The 20489-nt window shown below is 40.5% G+C and overlaps 1 protein-coding gene across 6 annotated transcripts in view; it reads right to left on the reverse strand.

The window, feature by feature from the left end:
• Nucleotides 1–19133, reverse strand: part of cep170bb (centrosomal protein 170Bb) — a 38316-nt gene extending 19183 nt beyond the window's left edge. Inside the window, exons 1-7 of one of the 6 annotated variants that reach the window (XM_072702565.1) lie at nt 18298–19133; nt 14272–14409; nt 12137–12226; nt 8816–8896; nt 7910–7966; nt 7324–7444; nt 3049–3156 (exon numbers count right to left, since the gene is read on the reverse strand). In XM_072702565.1, coding sequence (XP_072558666.1) covers nt 3049–3156; nt 7324–7444; nt 7910–7966; nt 8816–8896; nt 12137–12226; nt 14272–14376 — 562 coding nt within the window. In that variant the 5' untranslated portion in view covers nt 14377–14409; nt 18298–19133. Of the gene's footprint in view, nt 1–3048; nt 3157–7323; nt 7445–7909; nt 7967–8815; nt 8897–11353; nt 11454–12136; nt 12227–13696; nt 13838–14271; nt 14410–18297 lie in introns of those variants that run through there. The other 5 variants (XM_072702564.1, XM_072702566.1, XM_072702568.1 and 2 more) reach the window with 5 other exon arrangements.
• Between the last annotated feature and the right edge of the window lie 1356 nt (nt 19134–20489).

Genomic DNA, 20489 nt, shown 5'->3' on the forward strand with positions numbered 1-20489 from the left:
GAGGAGGCCATTCGGCCTATCAAGCTCGTTTGGGGAGAACTTAACTAATAGCTCAGAGTTGTTAAAATCTTATCTAGCTCTGATTTAAAGGAACCCATGGTTTTAGCTTCCGCTACACTAGCAGGAAGACTATTCCATACGCTAACTACATGCTGTGTAAAGAAATGCTTCCTCAAATTCCATAAAATACCTGTACTTTATATTTCTGCTCCCTACATGGAGTACCTTACATTTATCTATGTTAAATTTCATCTGCCAGGTATCGGCTCAGTCACTAATTAAATCAAGATCCCGCTGTAGCTGCTGAGCCGCTAGTTCAGTATCTGCTACACTACCCACCTTGGTGTCATCTGCAAATTTCACCAGTTTACTGTATATATTGATGTCTATATCATTTATGTAAATTAGGAACAATAGTGGTCCTAAAATTGAACCCTGCGGTACCCCACTATGAACGCAGGTCCACTGTGACATTGTGCCTCTTATAACTACTCGCTGCTTCCTATCTGTTAACCAGTTATTAATCCAGGTTGCTACAGTTCCTAAAATACCTGTCGCTTTGAGTTTAAGTAAGAGCCTCTTGTGGGGGACAACATCAAAAGCCTTTTGGAAATCTAAGTACAGTAGATGGCATCATAGGTGTTCTTATCATCAACTTCCTGAGTAGCTTTCTCAAAAAACTCCAACAGATTTGTTAAACAGGATCTACCTCTCCTAAATCCATGCTGGCTATCCCTCAAAATGTTATTTGAGTCCAGGTAATCTACCATTTTCTTTTTGATTATAGCCTCCATAACTTTACCAGTTATACAAGTTAGACTGATTGGCCTATAGTTTGACAAATTACTTCTATCCCCTTTTTTGAAAATGGGCGTTATGTTAGCATGCTTCCAATCAGAAGGTACCACACCTTCAGATAAGGATTTTTGAAACAGTAAAGTTAAGGGTCGGCAAATAATATCCCTCATCTCTTTTAACACTATAGGTAAGATGCCATCAGGGCCCTGTGATTTATTTATTTTGAGCTTAGCTAGGCTTTGCAAAACATCAGCTTCAGTTATATATATTTTAGTTATAGACGATGCCGAACTAGTAATAAGAACTGGTACTGTAAGTTACTAGTGTCCTCAACAGTGAATACCCGTGCAAAACTATCATTGAACTCATTTACTATATCAATGTCGTTTTCAATTATAAGACCCTTACTATCCTGCAGATTAGTAATTTCAGCTTTTAGAGCTCTTTTAGAGTTAAAATACTGGAAGAAACTTTTAACGTCATCCTTAGCCTCCAATGCGATCTTCCTTTCGACATTCCTTTTAGCTTGTCTAATGTCATTTTTTAACTCAGCCTGTAGATTTAGATACTCTTGCTTTATTCTGTCATCCTCAGTTATTTTCCATTTTTGGAACAAAGCCCTTTCCTCCTTACTTTATACTTTATTTCCCTAGTAAACCACCTAGGTTGCAATTTCCTAAATTTATTCTTGCAGGAAACAGGTATGAAGTCCTCTTGCACTTGCAATAATGTGCTTTAAAAAAATTCCCATGCCTCTTCAACAGTTTTGTTATTTAACTCCATCTAGTTTCTAGTTTTAATCTCATACAATTTGAAGTTAGCCTTCCTAACATTATATATTTTTGATTTGGACTTTGCTCTTCGGGCACTAAACTTAACCTCAAATTTAACCATGTTATGATCGCTACTGTCAAGTGGTTCTAAAGCGTCTAATTTACCAATCCTGTCCTGGTTATTAGAGAAAAGCAGATCAAGAATGGCATCTCCCCTGCTAGGGGTGTTAACAAACTGAGTAAAAAAACAATCCTGTACTAATTCCACCATCTCCAGTTCATTTTCATAAGAGCCAGCAACAATGTCCCACTGCATCCCCGGTAGATTAAAATCACCCATAACTACCACATCATTTTTATTGCTCATAATCCTAATATCACTGTATAACAATCTGCTTTCCTCGGCAGCTACATTAGGTGCTCTGTAACAAACACTATTTGAGTTTTTAGCATCTAATTTTACCCATATAGCTTCCGTAGTTTTACTTATATCAGTAAGCTCCCTTGCCTGCAAGTTATCCTTCACATACAGTATACTGCAACACCACCTCCCTTCTTACCTATACGGTCTTTACGGAACAACGTGTAACCATCCATATTATATTCTTGTCCATGCTTTTCTCTCAACCACGTTTCAGTTATTGCTATAATATCATGAGTCAGATGAGATAAGAGCATCTAAATCATGAATTTTATTCTTATCTCATTATTTTATGAGATAAGAGCATCTAAATCATGAATACTCCTGGCGTTTAAATACAGACAACAAAGGGTAGGCCTATTATGTTACATACTTAACTAACCTCCATGCCCCCCCAGTCCCTAGTTTAAACATTCCTCAACTACTCTACAAATATGCCTTCCCAGTACACTGGTTCCCCTACAGTTCAAATGCAACCCATCCGGCTTGAACAGGTCCCACCTGTTCCAGAAGGTCCTCCAGTGCCCCATAAACCTAAACCCCTCTTTCCTACACCATCCTTTTAGCCACACATTTAATCTCCTTATCTCAGCTAACTTAGCCTGACTTGCGCGTGGCACGGGGAGTATTTCAGAGAATACCACCATGGACGTTCTGCTTCTAAGCTTATTGGCGACTTCTATAAATTTATCCTGCAGAACAGCCCTCCTACCCTTGCCTATGTCGTTGGTGCCAACATGCACCACAACAACTGGATCTACCCCAGCTGGGGCCAAAAGCTTGTCCACACGATCTGGAAGGTCTCCTACCTGGGCACCAGGCAGTTCTCTGACATAAGAGATGGTGAACTATCAGACTTACTAAATAAGAGGCTGAAATGGTAACACTGACATTTTTTGGTATGAAGGAAGCAGGGAAACCCAGCGACTGTCCATGACTGAGGCAGAGCAGAAATTAAAGGTTCATTTCAGCACCCTGAATTACAGCTTTACTACCTGACTTGCTTTACTTTACCCAGAATTATAATGCTGGAGAGGAATAAGGGAGTTGAGTGACCTTCATGTTGCTGATGTTCATTGTTGAGGTGTCCCTTGCTTCCCGTGTCATCCTCCCCCCACCAAGAAGGCTGGCCATACAGGGGCGTGGGACGCGACATGGGGGCCTCTGTTTAAACACAAACACACACGCATGAACCCATATGCAGAGAAGCACAAGACAGTATCATGAGGAAGTTTCTACTTCAACATGATATGTGGTATGAGACTGAAATTAGAAACTGTAAACTGGATGGAATTAAATAGCAAAAATGTTGAAGAGGCATGATAATTTTTTAAAAGCACATTGTTGCAAGTGCAAGAGGACTTCATACCTGTTCACAAGAAAACTAAATCTAGGAAACTGCAGTCAAGCTGGTTTACTAAGAAAATTAAGAATAAAGTCAGGAGGAAAAGGGCTCTCTTCCACAAATGGAAAATAACTAATGATTTCAAAATGAAGCAGGAGTCGCTAAGAGGAATGTAGAAAGGAAGACTGCATGGGAGGCTTAGGATGACATTAAAAGTTTCTTCCAATATTTTAACTCCAAAAGAGAAAACAGAACGCGTGGCTATAGGTGGAAATTAGTGGAGAACATTTTAAAACGGATTTGACAAAATTACACAACGTGTAATTAGAGTATGGAATAGTCTTCCCGTTAGTGTAGCGGAAGCTAAAACCCTGGGTTCCTTTAAATCAGAGCTTGATAAGATTTTAACAACTTAGTTGAGTTCTCCCCAAATGAGCTTGATGGGCCGATTGGCCTCTTCTCGTTTGTAAATTTCTTATGTTCTTATGTCTCTTGTATCTCCTTCTGATATGGTCACTACCAAACACTGAGAAGAACAAGCAGGCTCACTGAGACTGACTGTTACCAAATCACTGACTAAATACTAAATTATTGCAAATTATTGGAAGTCATTTGTACAGCGGCCAGGTAACAGTACAATTCCTAGCTAACATGCAACTGAGCACTGATCTGTCTACAATCACAGCGTTTTGCATGATTTACGCATCCTGAAATGAACAGAAGCAGAGTTGCACAAACCAGGGCCATCTGTGTCCTGCCTATGGGTGAGGTCACAGTTGCCATGGAAACAGAATGTGACTGCAACGGAGACAGAGGCAGACAAAGGGAGTGTGAGCAACAGAGAGAACGAAAGAACGAAAGATGTGTTCAAACAGAGGCATGCATCCCAGAGTAACAGAGAAGGTGTGCAGAATGGGTGACTGGTGAAAGAAGGACTTTTACAGCACAGAGCAGATACTACACAACACAGAATAAGATGTTTAATTAACATTAATGGCTACTGGCTTTTGATATCAACCAAATTACATCTGTCAGTGCTATTCTCTTTTATTGCACAGTACATTCTTTTGTTTTTGTTAGTCTTGCCCTCTCAGAGTGTGGCTGATGGTCCAGGTCACCCGCTGGAGAAGAACAGAATGCTGATAACCATGGCAACCAGCCCTGCTCTGGGGTGGGGGGAAGGGAAACCAGTTATCATAGATGTGATATTGTCAGATGTGAGTGTCCGAATGATTTTCTTGCCCCTGTTCAAACTCCAGTGCTAATCAGAGTAAAGATTATGAATTAAGAACTCAACACAAACTATTACTATGCCATCATTAGAAATGAACACACTGTTCATAATAATTTTTGTATTATTTTGACCTTGAAAATAATTTTTTCACCTATGTGGGTAATGGAATACATTATTCTGTCACTGTTCAGCATTAATTCTATCCATCCATCCATCCATCCATTTCTGGTAATCGCTAATCCAAAGCAGGGCTGTGTTTAGCCTGGAGCCTGTGCCAAGGAGCACAATCCAGGGTATGCCCTTGACAGGATGCCTGTCCATCATAGTGCTGCTTTATTTATTATTCTTTTTTATTTTAAAGCATTATTCTATGCAGTTGTCTGCTTCTTATTATGGAGTATGGAGCTTCATACACAAAGCAGCCATTGTAATCACAGGAAGTATCTACAGTATTAACCTATAAGTAAATAATTACGTATCCTGTAGTCCATAAAACTTTTCTTGATAGTTTTTATGCATATTTCTCAATCAGCATTTTTTTAACTGTTACACTTTCACAATGTTTAGTTTTTAGAATTAAATTAATCACCATAACCCTGTTTCTTAGCAGTCATGGATGGATGGATGGATGGATGGATGGATAGATAGATACATCAATTTCATCATCCCATGATGGTAATGGAATATTAGAAGACAGGAGAAGTTTAATGGAATTGACAAAACATTAGAGATGAACAAGAGTTAAAGGGGGAAATGGAGGAAAATGAAAAAGGGAACCTAAAACCTTAAATGCCTACATAACTCAAAAAAATGTGACCGTATCCAATTGACTCCGATCTGGAGGGGACTGAACACCAAACATGCAGACTGTCATGTGTTACTGAAGCAATTCTATCTATAGTTTCAATAAGTTTAAGGTAAATCATCCAACCATCTCCTGTAATGCATGTGAAATACATGGTTACAGTCTCAGGAGGCACAGATCATAAGACAAGGGGACACTCTGGACGTGACACCAGTCCATCACAGGGGAATCACCCAACATCAGAACATAAGGGCCAATTATAGAGACACCAGTTCATCTGCACCAACAGGTTTTGGTCTGTGGGAGGAAACCACAGGACACAGAGGAAAACCAAGTAAGCCCAGGAGAATGTGCAACATCCAGAACCACAAGCCTGAGGGTGGGAATCAATCCCACAATCCTGGAAGTGCAAAGCCACAGTGATACCTGCGGAGCCATTGGACTTTCTCTATAAAAAATAGTCTGTTTTATTCATGTGTGTTTGTTTGTTTGCTTGTCTTCAATTATTTTGAAATATTTAACTGGTTCAAATGCATAAAGTGCATGACCAATAATCTCTCTCAGACCAAGTTTTATGTTAATGGTCAGGTCCCAGTATGCAGTCCTGCTGGAAGATGGTGCCAGAAAGTGAATTTTCAGTGAAGAATAAAGGTTGAATACAGAAAGATATGCTCACAATGAGAATGTTCTGAAAGACAATGTGTGTGATTAATTCACTGTGGTCAGAGCTGCCATCGTTTGTGTCACTGAGTGAAATTTGCCATGTGTAATAACAGGGTACATTGGGTGGGAATCAATCAGCTATTGAGCTATTAGTTAAGTTCTCCCCAAACAAGCTTGATGGGCTGAATGGCCCACGTGCAAACACATTTACCTTCTAAATAGTCTGAGGGTTTGCAAACTACTCCAATGCTTTTGATGTTGCCAATTTTAGTTTTGTAATGGAATAATATGTATTTGCCGTAAGATTTCTAGTGTGAGCTTGAGTTTGAAAGCCTGAGTGTCACGCCAGATGCGTGAGAATGGGCAACCCTGAAAACATACGTTTTTTTGTTTCACATGAGTTGATTTGTATAAAAATAACATTACCTTATACAATTGTTAAATAAGGTAATCGTTGGCGAACATGAAATCACCAATTAACTATATCCATTTATCCAGCATTTTATAAAATACTGAATTTGAAAACTTTTCAGCTGTAGGATTTCAGGACAGAGCAGCTGCTCTGTTAGGAACATTAAGGCTTTTTGTTAGATTCGCTGCTGTTATTAACACTAATGGAATAATATATATATATATATATATATATATATATATATATATATATATATATATATATACATACATACACACACAGACATATATATACACACACACACATATCCATTGTCTTCACTATATTGTTTAATGTGTATAATTACATAAAATCTGTTTATTTTGAATTTGTTAATTTGCTATTGCAACATTTCGTCGGAGTGTGTTTAATAGAAAGTTGACACAACGCAGATAAACCAGTTACATATACTACTTAACGACAAGTATTTAGACTACAAATGAAGCTTTGAAGAAAATAAAATGCTTCATTTTTATAAATATGCCATTGTATAATTAAAATGCTGAATTCTCGCAGTGTTAATCCATATCGGGGAGGACAATCACACCGGTAATGACTATGACACCAGTGTACCGCCCACACCTAGCGCCAACCCAAATCAGGGCACACTCACGCACCAGTTACTCTCACCATTAGCATCTACATACAATTTGCTCACTCCTGTTAACCTGGATTGTGGCGGGTGGAAACCAGAGAATCCAGAGCAATCCCCATGACGACAGAGGGAGAACAGAGCCCTCCTATGAGGTGAAAACACCAGAGCATAAAAAGACCATCGAAGTGTGGACCCCTCCTATGATGGAGGAACACTACAGCACTTCTGGCATCCTTACCCGATATGGCTTTCTGCTCTGTGCTCCGCTGGGGTTCTGCCACATCACCATCTGCCTCTCCAAGCCGTCTCTCCTCTGATGCTTTTAAGGTCATCTGCAGCTGACTGGTGTATTTCTCATGCTGGAATAGTACAAGGAGGTCAATGGGCCACTCGTGCACGGACATGCTTTCCTGAACTGTTCCACACATTGTATATATCGACCAGACTATATGTGTCCATCGTCTTCTCTATGCATGAGAGCCACTGAAATCCAGAGACAAATTCCATGAGTGTACGTGAGAACATAGACCTGATCCTGATTCTGAAAGAAAAAGTCCACAGCAACAAAGAGGCTCATTCCCTCAGGAAAGACTGAATTCCAGCTGAGAGTAACCAGCACTCCCTTCAAACTGGCATTTTACAGTAGAGATACAGTAATCAAATTAAATATAGAAAAAACAACAATTCTAAATCTTAGACACTAAACACGGAGTATAATAGAATCAAAACGGATGAAACTCATGATACTTGGAAATGCACACAAATGCTGAGACACAAACACAACATATCTACCCAAATAGTTTCAGACTGAGTTACAGACCAACCTTAAGTGCCTCTTCTGGAACCTTGTGTTGACTCCTCTCGAGGATGTAGACTTGAGAATGTAATCACTGAGTTAAGGAAGATAAACGTACTTCACAATATGCCATCAAATCGATTTTAAGATAAAACCAGGCCTGGAGAAGCCAATCGGGAGACTCGGGAGAGTTCCTTATGGGCCATTTTGCTTTTGTGCAGGTTACAAACCAAATAAGTCTGAAATTGAGCCGGTAAGAAACAAAATAATAATATTTTTACAACTTTGAAGTTCTACAACATTGCAGAATGTTGACCAGAGTTTCTCTCTCTCTCTCTCTCTCTTTCTCACTCTAGTCACTATATCTTATGATCTATCTCTATCTAGATATCTATACAAAAATCATATAAGAATATGTCTTTTCAAGATAAAATAATTAAAAATAGGACTTTGTGTATTTTGCTTCCTTATTGATCATTCTCGATTCTTTCCCTCTGAATGTCGACCAATTAAGAGTGACATTTATCAGTACTTATTTATTATTAAATAAATCCATCCATCCATCCAATGTCCAAACCATCCATCCATCCATCTATTTTTTATACCTGCTTAGCCAAATCAGTGCTATCCCACTGGCTATGGGCACAAGTTAAGGAGCAACCCAAGATGGGGTGCCAACCCATCACAGTATTATAGAACATTAAAAATTATTCAATGAAGCTGTATCCAAAAAAATAATGGCCAGCTAATTCATAAAAATCAGAGGTTCCTTATACCTCTGTACATAGTATGAAGGGCAGTCAAATCCACATGTCTGAAAGCATTACACCAGAAAAAAACTTACTGGAGATGGTACATGATGCAACACTATTAAGCATATTGCCCAGAAATTCTTCACAATGTTTAAAATAAGCTGCATATGCAATGGAAGGATATCATATCCGAAGCGAATGACATCAGAAAGCTTGAGAGTTATGTATGTCTGGTCTGGAATCCTTTGGTCATTCACAAAAGTCTGTAAGAAAAAATGAATAAGACATATTGTATGGATAAACAAGAAGACCAACCACAGTACAAGATAGTCATTCACAGCACAGGATGGCCTTGGGCATTATTGCAAGAGCATTCACAGTATAAAAGTGGCATTCAACGTATAGGAGGGGGCACCGATAAATAGAAGTGGTACTCGGATTTCAGGAGGGGTACAGTTCTACAGGATCATTAATTGTACAGAAGTAAGTCAAATTACAGGGGGCCATTCACACAATCATTTGTATATAGTACTATGTATACAATACAGTCCCAGGCCATCGGAGAGCTTGCCAACACGCAATTTAATGTCAGAATATATGCAAATGGACAGTAACACAATAAACATTTCTTCTGTTATCCAAAAAGTTACTCATATCTTGTTGGATGGCTAGAAGAATAGCATTTGGAGTTAAGGACCTTGCTCAAGGGCCCAACAGTAAGGTGGCCACCTAATCCATGCCAGGAGGGACATTAGTCAGGTTTTACAAACTACTTTAAAACTGAAAGGCGCCCATGCTCGGCTTGTCTTGTACTTTTACTGGTTTGTGTCCTTGATGAAAAGACTCATCCAACTGTTTCATATTAACCTTAGTGACACATGCATGATTATAGGAGACTAATTAACCAGTCAGCACACAGTTAGAACCCAGTGCTTAAGTGAAATCCGGGTCCTTTTAATTGAATTGGTAGCTTACAAACTCATAACTCATAGCTACCCACCATACCCAACAGTGAAGTCCCCTGCAAGCCTAACTTGCTGAGCTACACGTCACGCACCAAACCTCTCACCTCACTCCTCTCACCCCTGACATTTATTCATTAAATTTCACCACGAGTTCACCTAAATAATTACCTTAGTTATTTAAATAACTTGGTGAAGTATTCTTTAGCCAAACATGGTATGTTTAGTGGTTGAGTCAACAAATACATGGGTATTGTTTAATTAACTTGTCCACTTCTTTACATCTGCTGATTTTATATTTTTAAGCAGGATGGTGAGCCTCACTATAGCTACAAAAGCACTGAAAGATGGTACAGCCAGTCCCCAAGTTAAGAATGTCTGTGTCATGCCCTGCTCGATCCTCCTGTGTGCCATGCCCCCTCGCTACCTCATGTGGAATCCATGTGTTACCAGCTGTTTGTCGTTGTGTTAGTCCTGTGTATTTAAGCCCGTGTTCGTGTATTTTTCCCCAGTCCAGTCATTAACGTTGTGTTCTACTATGTGTTCTTCAATTAAACTCCTTGTTCGCCCGATTTCGTGACTCCTGCTCCTGCTTCCCCATTCCATGCCGCTCGTCCTTAAGTCTGACTTACCCACAACTTGTACTTACAAACATAAGAACATAAGAAATTTACAAACGAGAGGGGGCCATTCGATATAAAGCCAATTATATAAAAAATTCAGATTAAATACAATGGTTCATAATAAACACACGCACTTCTTTGTGACGCTTGTGTCACAAAGCTACAGAGATTCATCGGCTCTGTTACTGTACAGGATCGTATGTAGTTCCTTTTATTATTGCTGTGTTATTAATATGTGCATTATTATTATTATTATTCCAACTTACCTACAAATTCGACTTACAGACAGACTTAGGGAACAGATCTCGATCATAACCTGGGGACTGCCTGTATACAAAACCCATTTCAGTCACACTTCTTTCTGATGCTAACTGCTGATGTCAGCACACATGAGTCAGTGGATCCTGGGTTCCTTCCATACAATCTTATGCCAAAGGACATCATATCAGTATCAGTATGTGCATTCAGAATTAATCTGCTATTTTTTTAAATTCCAGGATTGTAATCCGAGTCAGAGTTTCTCATGCTTACACATTATACACTCAGTGAGAAAAAAAGTTAAGCACCTACTGTAGAAGTAATGGTCCGATTTGGATGTAATTTGTTACACATGCAGACCAGCGATTGGTATATAAATGATTAGATTTTCAAGGAGCTGACATGTCTAGTCACCAGACAAAGAGGATGCCTCATAGACGCATTAGACGGCATTATCCAGCACTTGACGGAGTTTAATAGGGGTCACATTGTGGGTTTGTATGAGACCGGGTGTTCATATTGTGCAAATGCCCGGCATGTGGCATGCAGATGTCACAGTTGCCCAGTGTTGTGAGGGCACCCACAAACATCATGAAGGTTCTGGTCACCCAAAACAGACCACATCAAGGGAGGATCGTCCAATTGTGCGGCAAGCATTACAGAACCCCATGACATCTACACCTGCCATCCGGACACAGGTATTGGACTCTCTACAACACCCTGTGTCATCCTGCACTGTGTCTCGGTGACTGGCATCAGCCGGAATACGGGTTCACCGTCCCATGCGTAGGCTGCTGTTAACAACAGCACAGAGACGGCTGTGTTTGGAGTGGTGCTGTAACCGGGAGGTATAGACTGTTGACAAGTGGCGTCGTACCCTGTTCAATGATGAATCCTGCCAGTGTTGTGGAGAGACACACCAGCGTTACTCCTGGCATCATGGTGTGGGGAGCCATAGGGTATGACTTCAGGTCACCTCTGGTAGTGATTCGGGGGACCCTGACGGCACAGTGCTACATCAGTGACATCCTGAGCCCACATGTCCTACCCCTCCTGAGACAGCAGCCTGGTACAGTCTTTCAACAAGACAACGCCCATCCACACACAGCACGTGTGTCTATGGACTGCCTGCGTCATATTGAGGTCCTCCTGTGGCTGGCCAGGTCCCCCAATCTTTCCCCAATCGAACATGCGTGGGATCAGCTCAGATGTCAACTCAGACCCAGTGCCAATCTACAGGATCTCGAGAGCCAGTTACAACCGCTGTGGGCCGAATTGCTGCAGGAGAGTATACAACTGCTGTACGACTCCCTTCCGCACCGTATCGCCGCATGTATATAGGCCGTGGGGGTGTTGGCGTGCCACACCCTACTGACATGGCACCAGCAGTGTGCCCATACTACCAACTCTGTTGTCCCTTTTCATCTGATATCATAATCATTGCAATACAGTCACATGACCTTTCACAAAGTACAAATTCATTTAATTTTCACCACTCTTCACCACTCTTTTCAAGTTCACTACTCACTCACTTTTTTTGTCACTGAGTGTATAAGTAATGTTCCAAGTACAGTATATGATTGACAAAGCTCTTTCTGTTATAATATGACATTCCTCATGAATGTTTTGGACAGTTAGCATGGTTGGCAGATACACTCACCCCATTGAGGCTGCCTAGGTCTTTCACCAGGTGCTTATCAGAGCCCATGTCGTAGTTGATGACAGCATGCTGCTTATCTACACTGCGAGACTACAGGAAACATGCAAGTTAGACAACCTTATCAGATAAAACATGTGATAATTTTCCTTATGGGTAGAGAAACTGTTGCAGTTTAGGGCAGGAATAAATCAGATGTGGATTAGACAGATGTGGATTAGGCAGATGTGGATTAGACAGATGTGGATTTCCATCTTTCCATTCAATGTACAGGACTTTTGAGTTGTGCTTTATTGTACTTCATAGCTTTGAACCTCATTCGATTGTCATTAAAGGGACTTGCTCTGCTTGCTTGTACCAGTTTATGTTGCAGTTTCAATTCTGACTGGATGCTTGGTTGATCAGCTGATACCTGGGCTCCCCTTTTTTTAAAGTTTGCGGAGAAGCAATCGGAGATGGACAGCATTTGCATCCTTCTGCAATCATATAACTCGCTTAGTGCATCCAGGTTGTGAGCCCAGATGACCCTTTTCCCAACCTGCCTAGTATCTATGTGTCTGCCTGAACTCCCTTACAGCACTGACACAATTACTGGTACATCTTAACTTGTGTCAGTTCCTTTCCTGCAGCTCAGTACCAGGTCATAGCTTTAACTCCATATGTGCCAGGTCAACCTTGTGTGCAGGACTAAACAGATAAAAATCACATACCAAAAAAAAGTACAGAGGTTTTATTACAAGGTCACCAAAAGTGACTCATATATCTTACGAGAACCAAAAGACAAAACAAAGCGAGTTTGACCATCTGAGTCCTCCTGTCACATCACACTTGCGCCTTGCACTTATAATAAAGAAACAAAGCAGAAAATAAATTAATACAGGTTTGTATTTTCTTCACTTATGATATCTGCTAAGGCAATCACTTTCACCTGTCAAAGCAACCAGAAAAAAACTATACTGTGCTCTTTCTTACACAACATTCACAGTTTCCACTGATTAATTATATCTTAAATAGTTTTCCCCAATACGATGTACTGTATTGATTAAATATATTTTCACAATGTAGGGTTACTATCACAACAGCAAACGACATCAAAAAAAGCTCATAATTTCAAACACATTCAAAGTATGTGATAAGTAAACAATAACATTCAAGAAGAGATTCATTCTTGCTTACAAAATGGACTATTTAATATGATAATGTTTCTAAAGTTCAGTTTGTAATGTTACACAATAACTCTAAGATACTTATATATTGATATCCTCATTAAAATGAGAGCACAAAACTAGTGAATACTGCCAAGGATAAGCAGAAACACCTAAAACAAATAATATAAAAACATAATATTAGTCAATTATGTTAGCAATAAGAAAGGTGTTTCCTACAGTGTGCAGGATTGAGGTGCTGCTATTTTCTCAAAACATTTATATAATCTATATAAATAGTATATAATATAGTAGATCTATAAATAAATATAATGAAAGTTGTTAAGCATTTTATCTTATGGCTGGATCTAATGGAACGTGAGAGATGGGGGGGGGGGGGGGGTTATCTGCGCTGTACCAGACAAGGTGAAAGTGGCAGAGTAAGAACCGATGAATGCAGTGGGCTGGGCTCTCAAGTGTCACACATTGACCGTGAGACACATGCTGCTTCCTTAACAGATGTAATCTTACTCCAGACTTTTGATGAAACTTGAGAGTCCTGTTAAAATATAAATGAAGGCTGTGCTCCATTATGATAGTGACTGATTCCCCCAGTAACTAACCAATAACTAACAAAACGACTTGATCAAATAAAAGATTAGCACTTGAATGATTAATTAATTCTTGTTGTTGTTGAAACTGATTTAAAAACATACTGGTATTGAAAAAAGTATTGTTCAGGAACCGGTATCAAAATCAAGATATCGTTCCGATACCGGTATCAAAACATTTTGAATGATGCCCAGCTCTACCATGGTCAAAACAGACCCAGACAGTGCAGCCTTCAGCTATATTTGCTCTGGACATCAGGTGTCTATTGAAATTGTGAGGTTTGTTGTGCTTGCCTGTAGACACGTGACTGAGCCTTAATGTATACATGTGTTGGTATGGTACCATATCGCCATGGTGATATATTCATCGCTCTTCTCTCACCTGCAGCATGAGTTCGCAGTCCTCGCGGCCCACAAAAATCAGCTCGCGGGGCAGCCGGTGGCGGGTGCCTGAGCTGCTCACCAGAAACCAGGAGGTCACGCTCATTTTCACAATGCCGCTCACAGCGCCAGGCACATCCTGGAAGGCACCAAGAGACGCATAGGTTCATGCAGCACTTACAGAAAACACCAGCGGTGCAGGAATCTCATTAAGCACACAAGGTATATGTAAGTATCTGCCTTCCCAACATGAATATGCTGATTTAATGCATGTAATTAATGCAAAAACCATTAGACCTGTTCAAACACTGAAACATCGTCTGGTTCAACTTACTTCAGTCATAACTGATAAAGTACCTTTTAAACTGCAATGCAAAATGGCCTCATTCAAGCTTTAAATAGAAAAAAACTGCATTTTTCTGGTGTAGGAAACTGAAATATTCTGAAGTCAATGGAACTTGCAATTGGCCAAGAAGCCAGGGAAGACTGAAAAGTACGTAAATATAGGTCCCCATGATGGGAGGTAGCATAAAACCCGCTTTAAGCCCTATTTAGCCTATTTCAAGCATAAGAAGTTACTCAACACCCAGAGGAATACCATAGGATATTAAGTGCTAGGCAGACAGTGGCAGTAAAATTGGCCTACAGACAGTGTAACAGTTACAGAAACAGCCAGCAAGAGCAGGATAAATAGAGAAAGAATAAACTTCAGGTCCCCCAGTATGTATCCAATTTGCATAAAATCACAACTACTGCAAATCAATCGATATCAGAATATTCACCAATTAAACAGACAATCCATTCATCCATTTTCCGTAACTGCTTATGCGATGCAGGGTCACAGCAAGCCTAGAAGGGCAGCATCCAGCTTAAATGGCCTGTCAGCCCACAGCAAGGTAAATGAGTACAAGCACACTATGTGCAACTTTAGAATACCAGTTCACCTGACTGCATGCTTTGGGACTGCAAGAAAAAACCAGAGTACAGGGAAGAAGCTTGTGCAAATACTGGAAAAAAGCATCCAATTTGCAAACACAAACATACAGACAGTCATGAGTGGTTATCACGCCGGTAGGTAGAGGTGGAGCCCCGGATGTCCCTCACCTCCATTTTCTTTGGCTCTGAGTGAAGTTGATTATAGAACACGGAACACAATTCTCCCAAACCCACCTATAGGACAATTATGATCTTATTTTCCCCAGAATAGTTATGAATATACATGAAAGCTAATATTTCCGGGTCTGTAGGCTTGGTGCCTCCACAGCTATGGGTGGCTCAGCCACTACCATAAATCGTGTATTTCAATCAGAAGTATCTAAAAAGTTTTTTTGTCTTGTGACCTCAATTAAGGGAGAGGTTTTATACATTTTATAAACGTTTTTTTAACGTTTTGTATGTTTAACCAGATAATACAGCTGTTTTGCAGCTGGGCCCTGACCATTCTGCTCTATGCATGTTAACGAAAGAGTGCAGACTCTTTAGAAAAAATAAAACCAAATTAAGAATGGGGTATCAGTGTGGTACTTGTGAACAACAAAACGTCATGACCATAATTTTGACATGCATACTGATTTTACAGTCATTTCCCCACACGCACCCCCAGTGCCTCCCCCTTAAAAAAATAACCTGGAGCCACCAGGGCTACTACTCTCTTATCAATTAATAATCGAAGCTTATGCATTCGAGGCTGGTATTTTACTGTCACCCAGATACAGGATGGGGACACCACATATACCCTAACAATAGATGGGGACAGTCTCGGCCTGTATCCCAGAAACAGCCTCTCTTGTCAGGAGACCAAATCCAGGACCACAGATTCCTTACATCTAACTTCTAACACTGATCAAGTTACGACTGTATTATCATGACAATAGCCCTACAAAGTCACAAAGAAAGTAGCTGAAAAACTTACGAGTTAGTGGCCTACTGGAATATCCTTTATTGCCAGTATCACAGTGGATTCAGTTTCATTGTCCTTGGTGTGAAAGTACATGAACTTGGATAAGCGAGAATAATTGTTAAGTGTTTGCTGTGGCCTCAATGCACTCGCTGGCACCCCCACATATCACTGATCCTCAGCAAGCGTCACCACACTCTCTCTTCCGGTTCCAGAATCCGTCGTAAGACTGATCACACAGAGCCTAATCACTCTATTACTTTCTTATTAAAATATCTCATCTTTTCTCTGAGAATCCCTCTCTTATTTATTCTGCAGGTGCAGTTTGTTTCACTAAGGGAGGAGACGTGTCAGTGAGCAGCATCCTGCATCTTCTCTGTGAGTTTGCATGTTCTCCCTGGATCGCACGGGTGTCCTCCCATAACACAAAGACAGGCAGTTATCTGTAGTATTCAGGTGCTCTGAGGCAGGCTGGCCCCTTATCCGTAGCCTCCCTGCCCTGTGTCACCTGCATCGGCCTCTTAGTCCCCTGCCTTCCTACATGGAATAAGTGGTTTGAAGGTGCATGGATGTTTAGTTACCTGCTGGGTTAAACCCACCAAGACCTCAGTAATTATTCACTGTTAAGGTTTGGCCTCTGCAAACTTTTAATCCTTAAACTGACTTATTTAGATTGGACTGTTCTGAACACAAAATAGATGGATAGATAACTGTTAACAGGAAAGTGATTTTTTATTTACTTAGCCTTCCCTTCAAGTATTTCTCCTAAGTGATTAGCTGAAAATATACTGAAAATTGCTTCTAAATGGATTAACTTAATTATTAGAGAAGCCTGTTTTAGAGAAGGTTGGGCAATTGTTATTTATAATGTCTTTACTGAAGAATAAATTTGTTGAAGTTGCTGAAACGAGATTATATGCACACATGTGATGTGCAACAGTTAAAAATCAATCCAACTTGGAAGAGCGCAGCAATGTTCCTGGCTACTGACTAGTAATTATCATGTCCATTCCAAATTCACAAATACTGCCTAACAGGCAATGTGTAGCACTTTGGATTTCTTCCCCCAGTTTTTCCCTTTCAATACTTAAGTTTCACTACAACAGCATCTCTCTACAGTCAGCAGTTGGGGCAGATAATCCAGATGCTTTAGCCTTTTGTACACCAAGAAGTCCCCCTAAAGCCACACCCTCCTCCATAAGATTGTGGCTTCTCAGTATCTACCCATCTACTCTACCCATCCTTCTCTGTCACACCACAGAAGCTCATCTCTTATTCCCAATCCTACCTGGAGTCAAAACTTGGAAATAAAAATATATACTAAGCTTTTCTTGCTATGCAGGAGTAAAGACCTATGAGTGGCCAGTTAAAAAAAAAAAGTGAGATGTTCATTTTATATTATGATTTTTATGATTAATAGTTGTTTCAATAGTAATTATTATTGTCTTTAATAATGTTTTGCTTGAATTATTGAATTATAGCTACTGTTTTATATAGTGATGCAATTGTGCGCGTTGTTGATACTTCGATATTATACACAAATACATACCTATAATTTCATATTTATATAAATTCGTATTTATATAAATTCATATGTGCATAATTTCACATGTGGACTGACAGGCCATCAATATATATAATATTATATATACGTGTGTGTGTGTGTGTGTAAAATGTATAAATTCATATAATCTCAGAAGCTGTGAGTCTGCGGCACATCTGGAAAATGATATAGGCCTAATATACTGACATATGGGACATTTCATATACACCCCAGTGCAGCTGGTCTCACACAGCCGCAGCGTGTGACAGACACACGGACGCTTCGGTGACATCTCATACCTAAGATTTCAGACGCCCAACCCTGTCTCTGTTACCATAAGGTAGTCCGAGCACGTAAAATACATGCATTCTTATTTCATTCATATGGCTATTTATCCATTTCAAGGAAGTCGGCTTAATTTGCGCACGTAGTAAAATGTAATATGTAATAAAAGTATTACCGTATACTCTGCTAAAATGTACCGTCATTTTTATCCCTTCTATGTACAATCATAGACATAAACACCTATCTCACAGATATCAGCATCTATTTCATCCTATTTTTTAATAACGGAGAACGCAACCTACCTAGAGTATGATTTCCAAATTTTGCTTCTGACCAAAAATCAGTAAATATGAACGATATCTTCCGTCAGGAATCCCGTAGGCGAAGGTACCAGGATTGGTTTTCACAGCAAAATAGAAATCTTGAAGGCATATGGCGTCCAGGTGAATAAAAGCCAGTCGGTTTGGTAGCAGGGCTGCGCACTATTACTGCATTTTTACAGTATGTCTCTGCGATTGTGAGCAGCAACGCCTCCCGTAGTAGCAGGTTTACTGACGCAAAGGCGAGCGGCCCCAGCGCCTTGAAGCGCAGGGCAAAGCAGACTCAGATCTGGAAAAGCCGGTTTCACTGATTCACCGTACGATAAAAATGGCACAGGAGCCCAACCCTACTGTAAATTCTTTCACTTGCGCACTAAACGTTCGGCTTTTTACAAACCTTACATTAATAAAATCCCCATTTTTTTCCTGCAGTAAATGCAATATTGAAGATGACGTATTATCTGGCGATTGTATTTCCTTTAACCAATGAAGGGGAGCGTTCTATTAAAATAGGTTATGATAATTCAGTCGCAGTCTGTTTTATACGACACAAGGCCGGCTCCCCAGTTGGTTTGTCACCAGCTGTCCAGCTTTAGATTATATTAAAGCAGCTGACTTAAGTCAAATGATAAGTCAATTAAAAAAACGTTTGATATAGCTCAAACGTTGTATGTGCAACATTTATAATGGAAATAAAAGAAAGGAAATGTACAAAATACTATTCACTCCTTAGTGAGCTCGACCAATTATTTTGCCACGTAAGGTGCCTGATGCTGACACCTCAGTACGTAAGTTAAAATGGGGAGGAGGCATTCCCAAAAAGTGTCAGTGTAAAGGGGGTTGGCACTGAACATGAGCAATAACAGCGCCGACTGCTGCCTGGCCCGTTCTTCTAGGGAGAGCAATACGTCATTGGCAGAAGAGTGGCCGTTTCATACGGTAATTGGTGAATGCTGACACATGAATAAATTCATAAATTAATGTATATAAATTAATTAATTAACAAATACAGATCGTATTTGGAAATGCGCGTTGGGTGTGATGTTTAATATACAGTATATCCACTGCAACCTCGCAACTGAACATGTCAAGATGTTTTTAACGCTATAATTACTACGAAATTATTTTGATAGGCTTTTTGAAAGATTTATACACCGATCAGCCATAACATTAAAACCACTGACAGGTGAATTGAATAACAATGATTATCTCATTACAATGGCACCGTTAAAGGATGCCATTATATAATAGGTAAGGGAGCAGTCATTTCTTGAAGGTGATGTTGGAAGCAGGAAAGATTGGCAAGTGTAAGGACTTTGACAAGGGCCAAATTGTGATGGCTAGATGACTGGGCCGGAACATTTCTAAAATGGCAGGTCTTGTGGGATTTTCCTGGTGTGCAGTGGTCAGTCCCTACTAAAAGTGCTCCAGTGAAGGCCAACCAGTGAACTGGCAATGGGGTCATGGGCACCCAAGGCTCACTGATTCGCATCTGGTCGGACCCTACAGGAGAGATACTGTAGTACAAATTGCTGAGAAAGTTAATGCTAGCTATGGTAGAAATGTGTCACAATGCACTGTGCATTGCAGCTTGCTGCATATGGGGCTGCATAGCTGCAGACTGGTCAAAATGCCCATGATGACCCCTGACCACTGCCGAAAGCACTTAAAACGGACATGTGAGCATCAGAACTGGACCATGGAGTACTGGAAGAAGGTGACCTGGCCTGATGAGTCACATGTTCTGTTACCTCATGTGGATGGCCGGGTGCACAAGTGCCGTTTACCTGGGGAAGAGATGGCACTAGGATGCACTATGAGAAGAAGACAAGCTGGCGGAGGCAGTGTGACGCTCTGGGCAATGATCTGCTGGAAAACCTTAGGTCCTGACATTCATGTGGATGTTACTTTGACATGTACCACCTACTTAAACAATGTTGCAGACCAAGTACACCCCTTCATGGCAACAGTATTCCCCGATGGCAGGGGCATATAGTTAGGATGCCTCCTGAACTGCTGCCTGGGAAGGTCTTTCGGGCATGTCCAACCGGGAGGAGACACTGGGGCAGACCCAGGACACACTGGACAGATAATATCTCTCAGCTGGCCTGAGAACACCTGGGGATTCCCCCGGAAGAGCTGGAGGTGGTGGCTGATGAAAGGGAGGTCAGGGC

This window comes from Paramormyrops kingsleyae, chromosome 19 (assembly GCF_048594095.1).
Source record: "Paramormyrops kingsleyae isolate MSU_618 chromosome 19, PKINGS_0.4, whole genome shotgun sequence".
Taxonomy (NCBI): domain Eukaryota; kingdom Metazoa; phylum Chordata; class Actinopteri; order Osteoglossiformes; family Mormyridae; genus Paramormyrops; species Paramormyrops kingsleyae.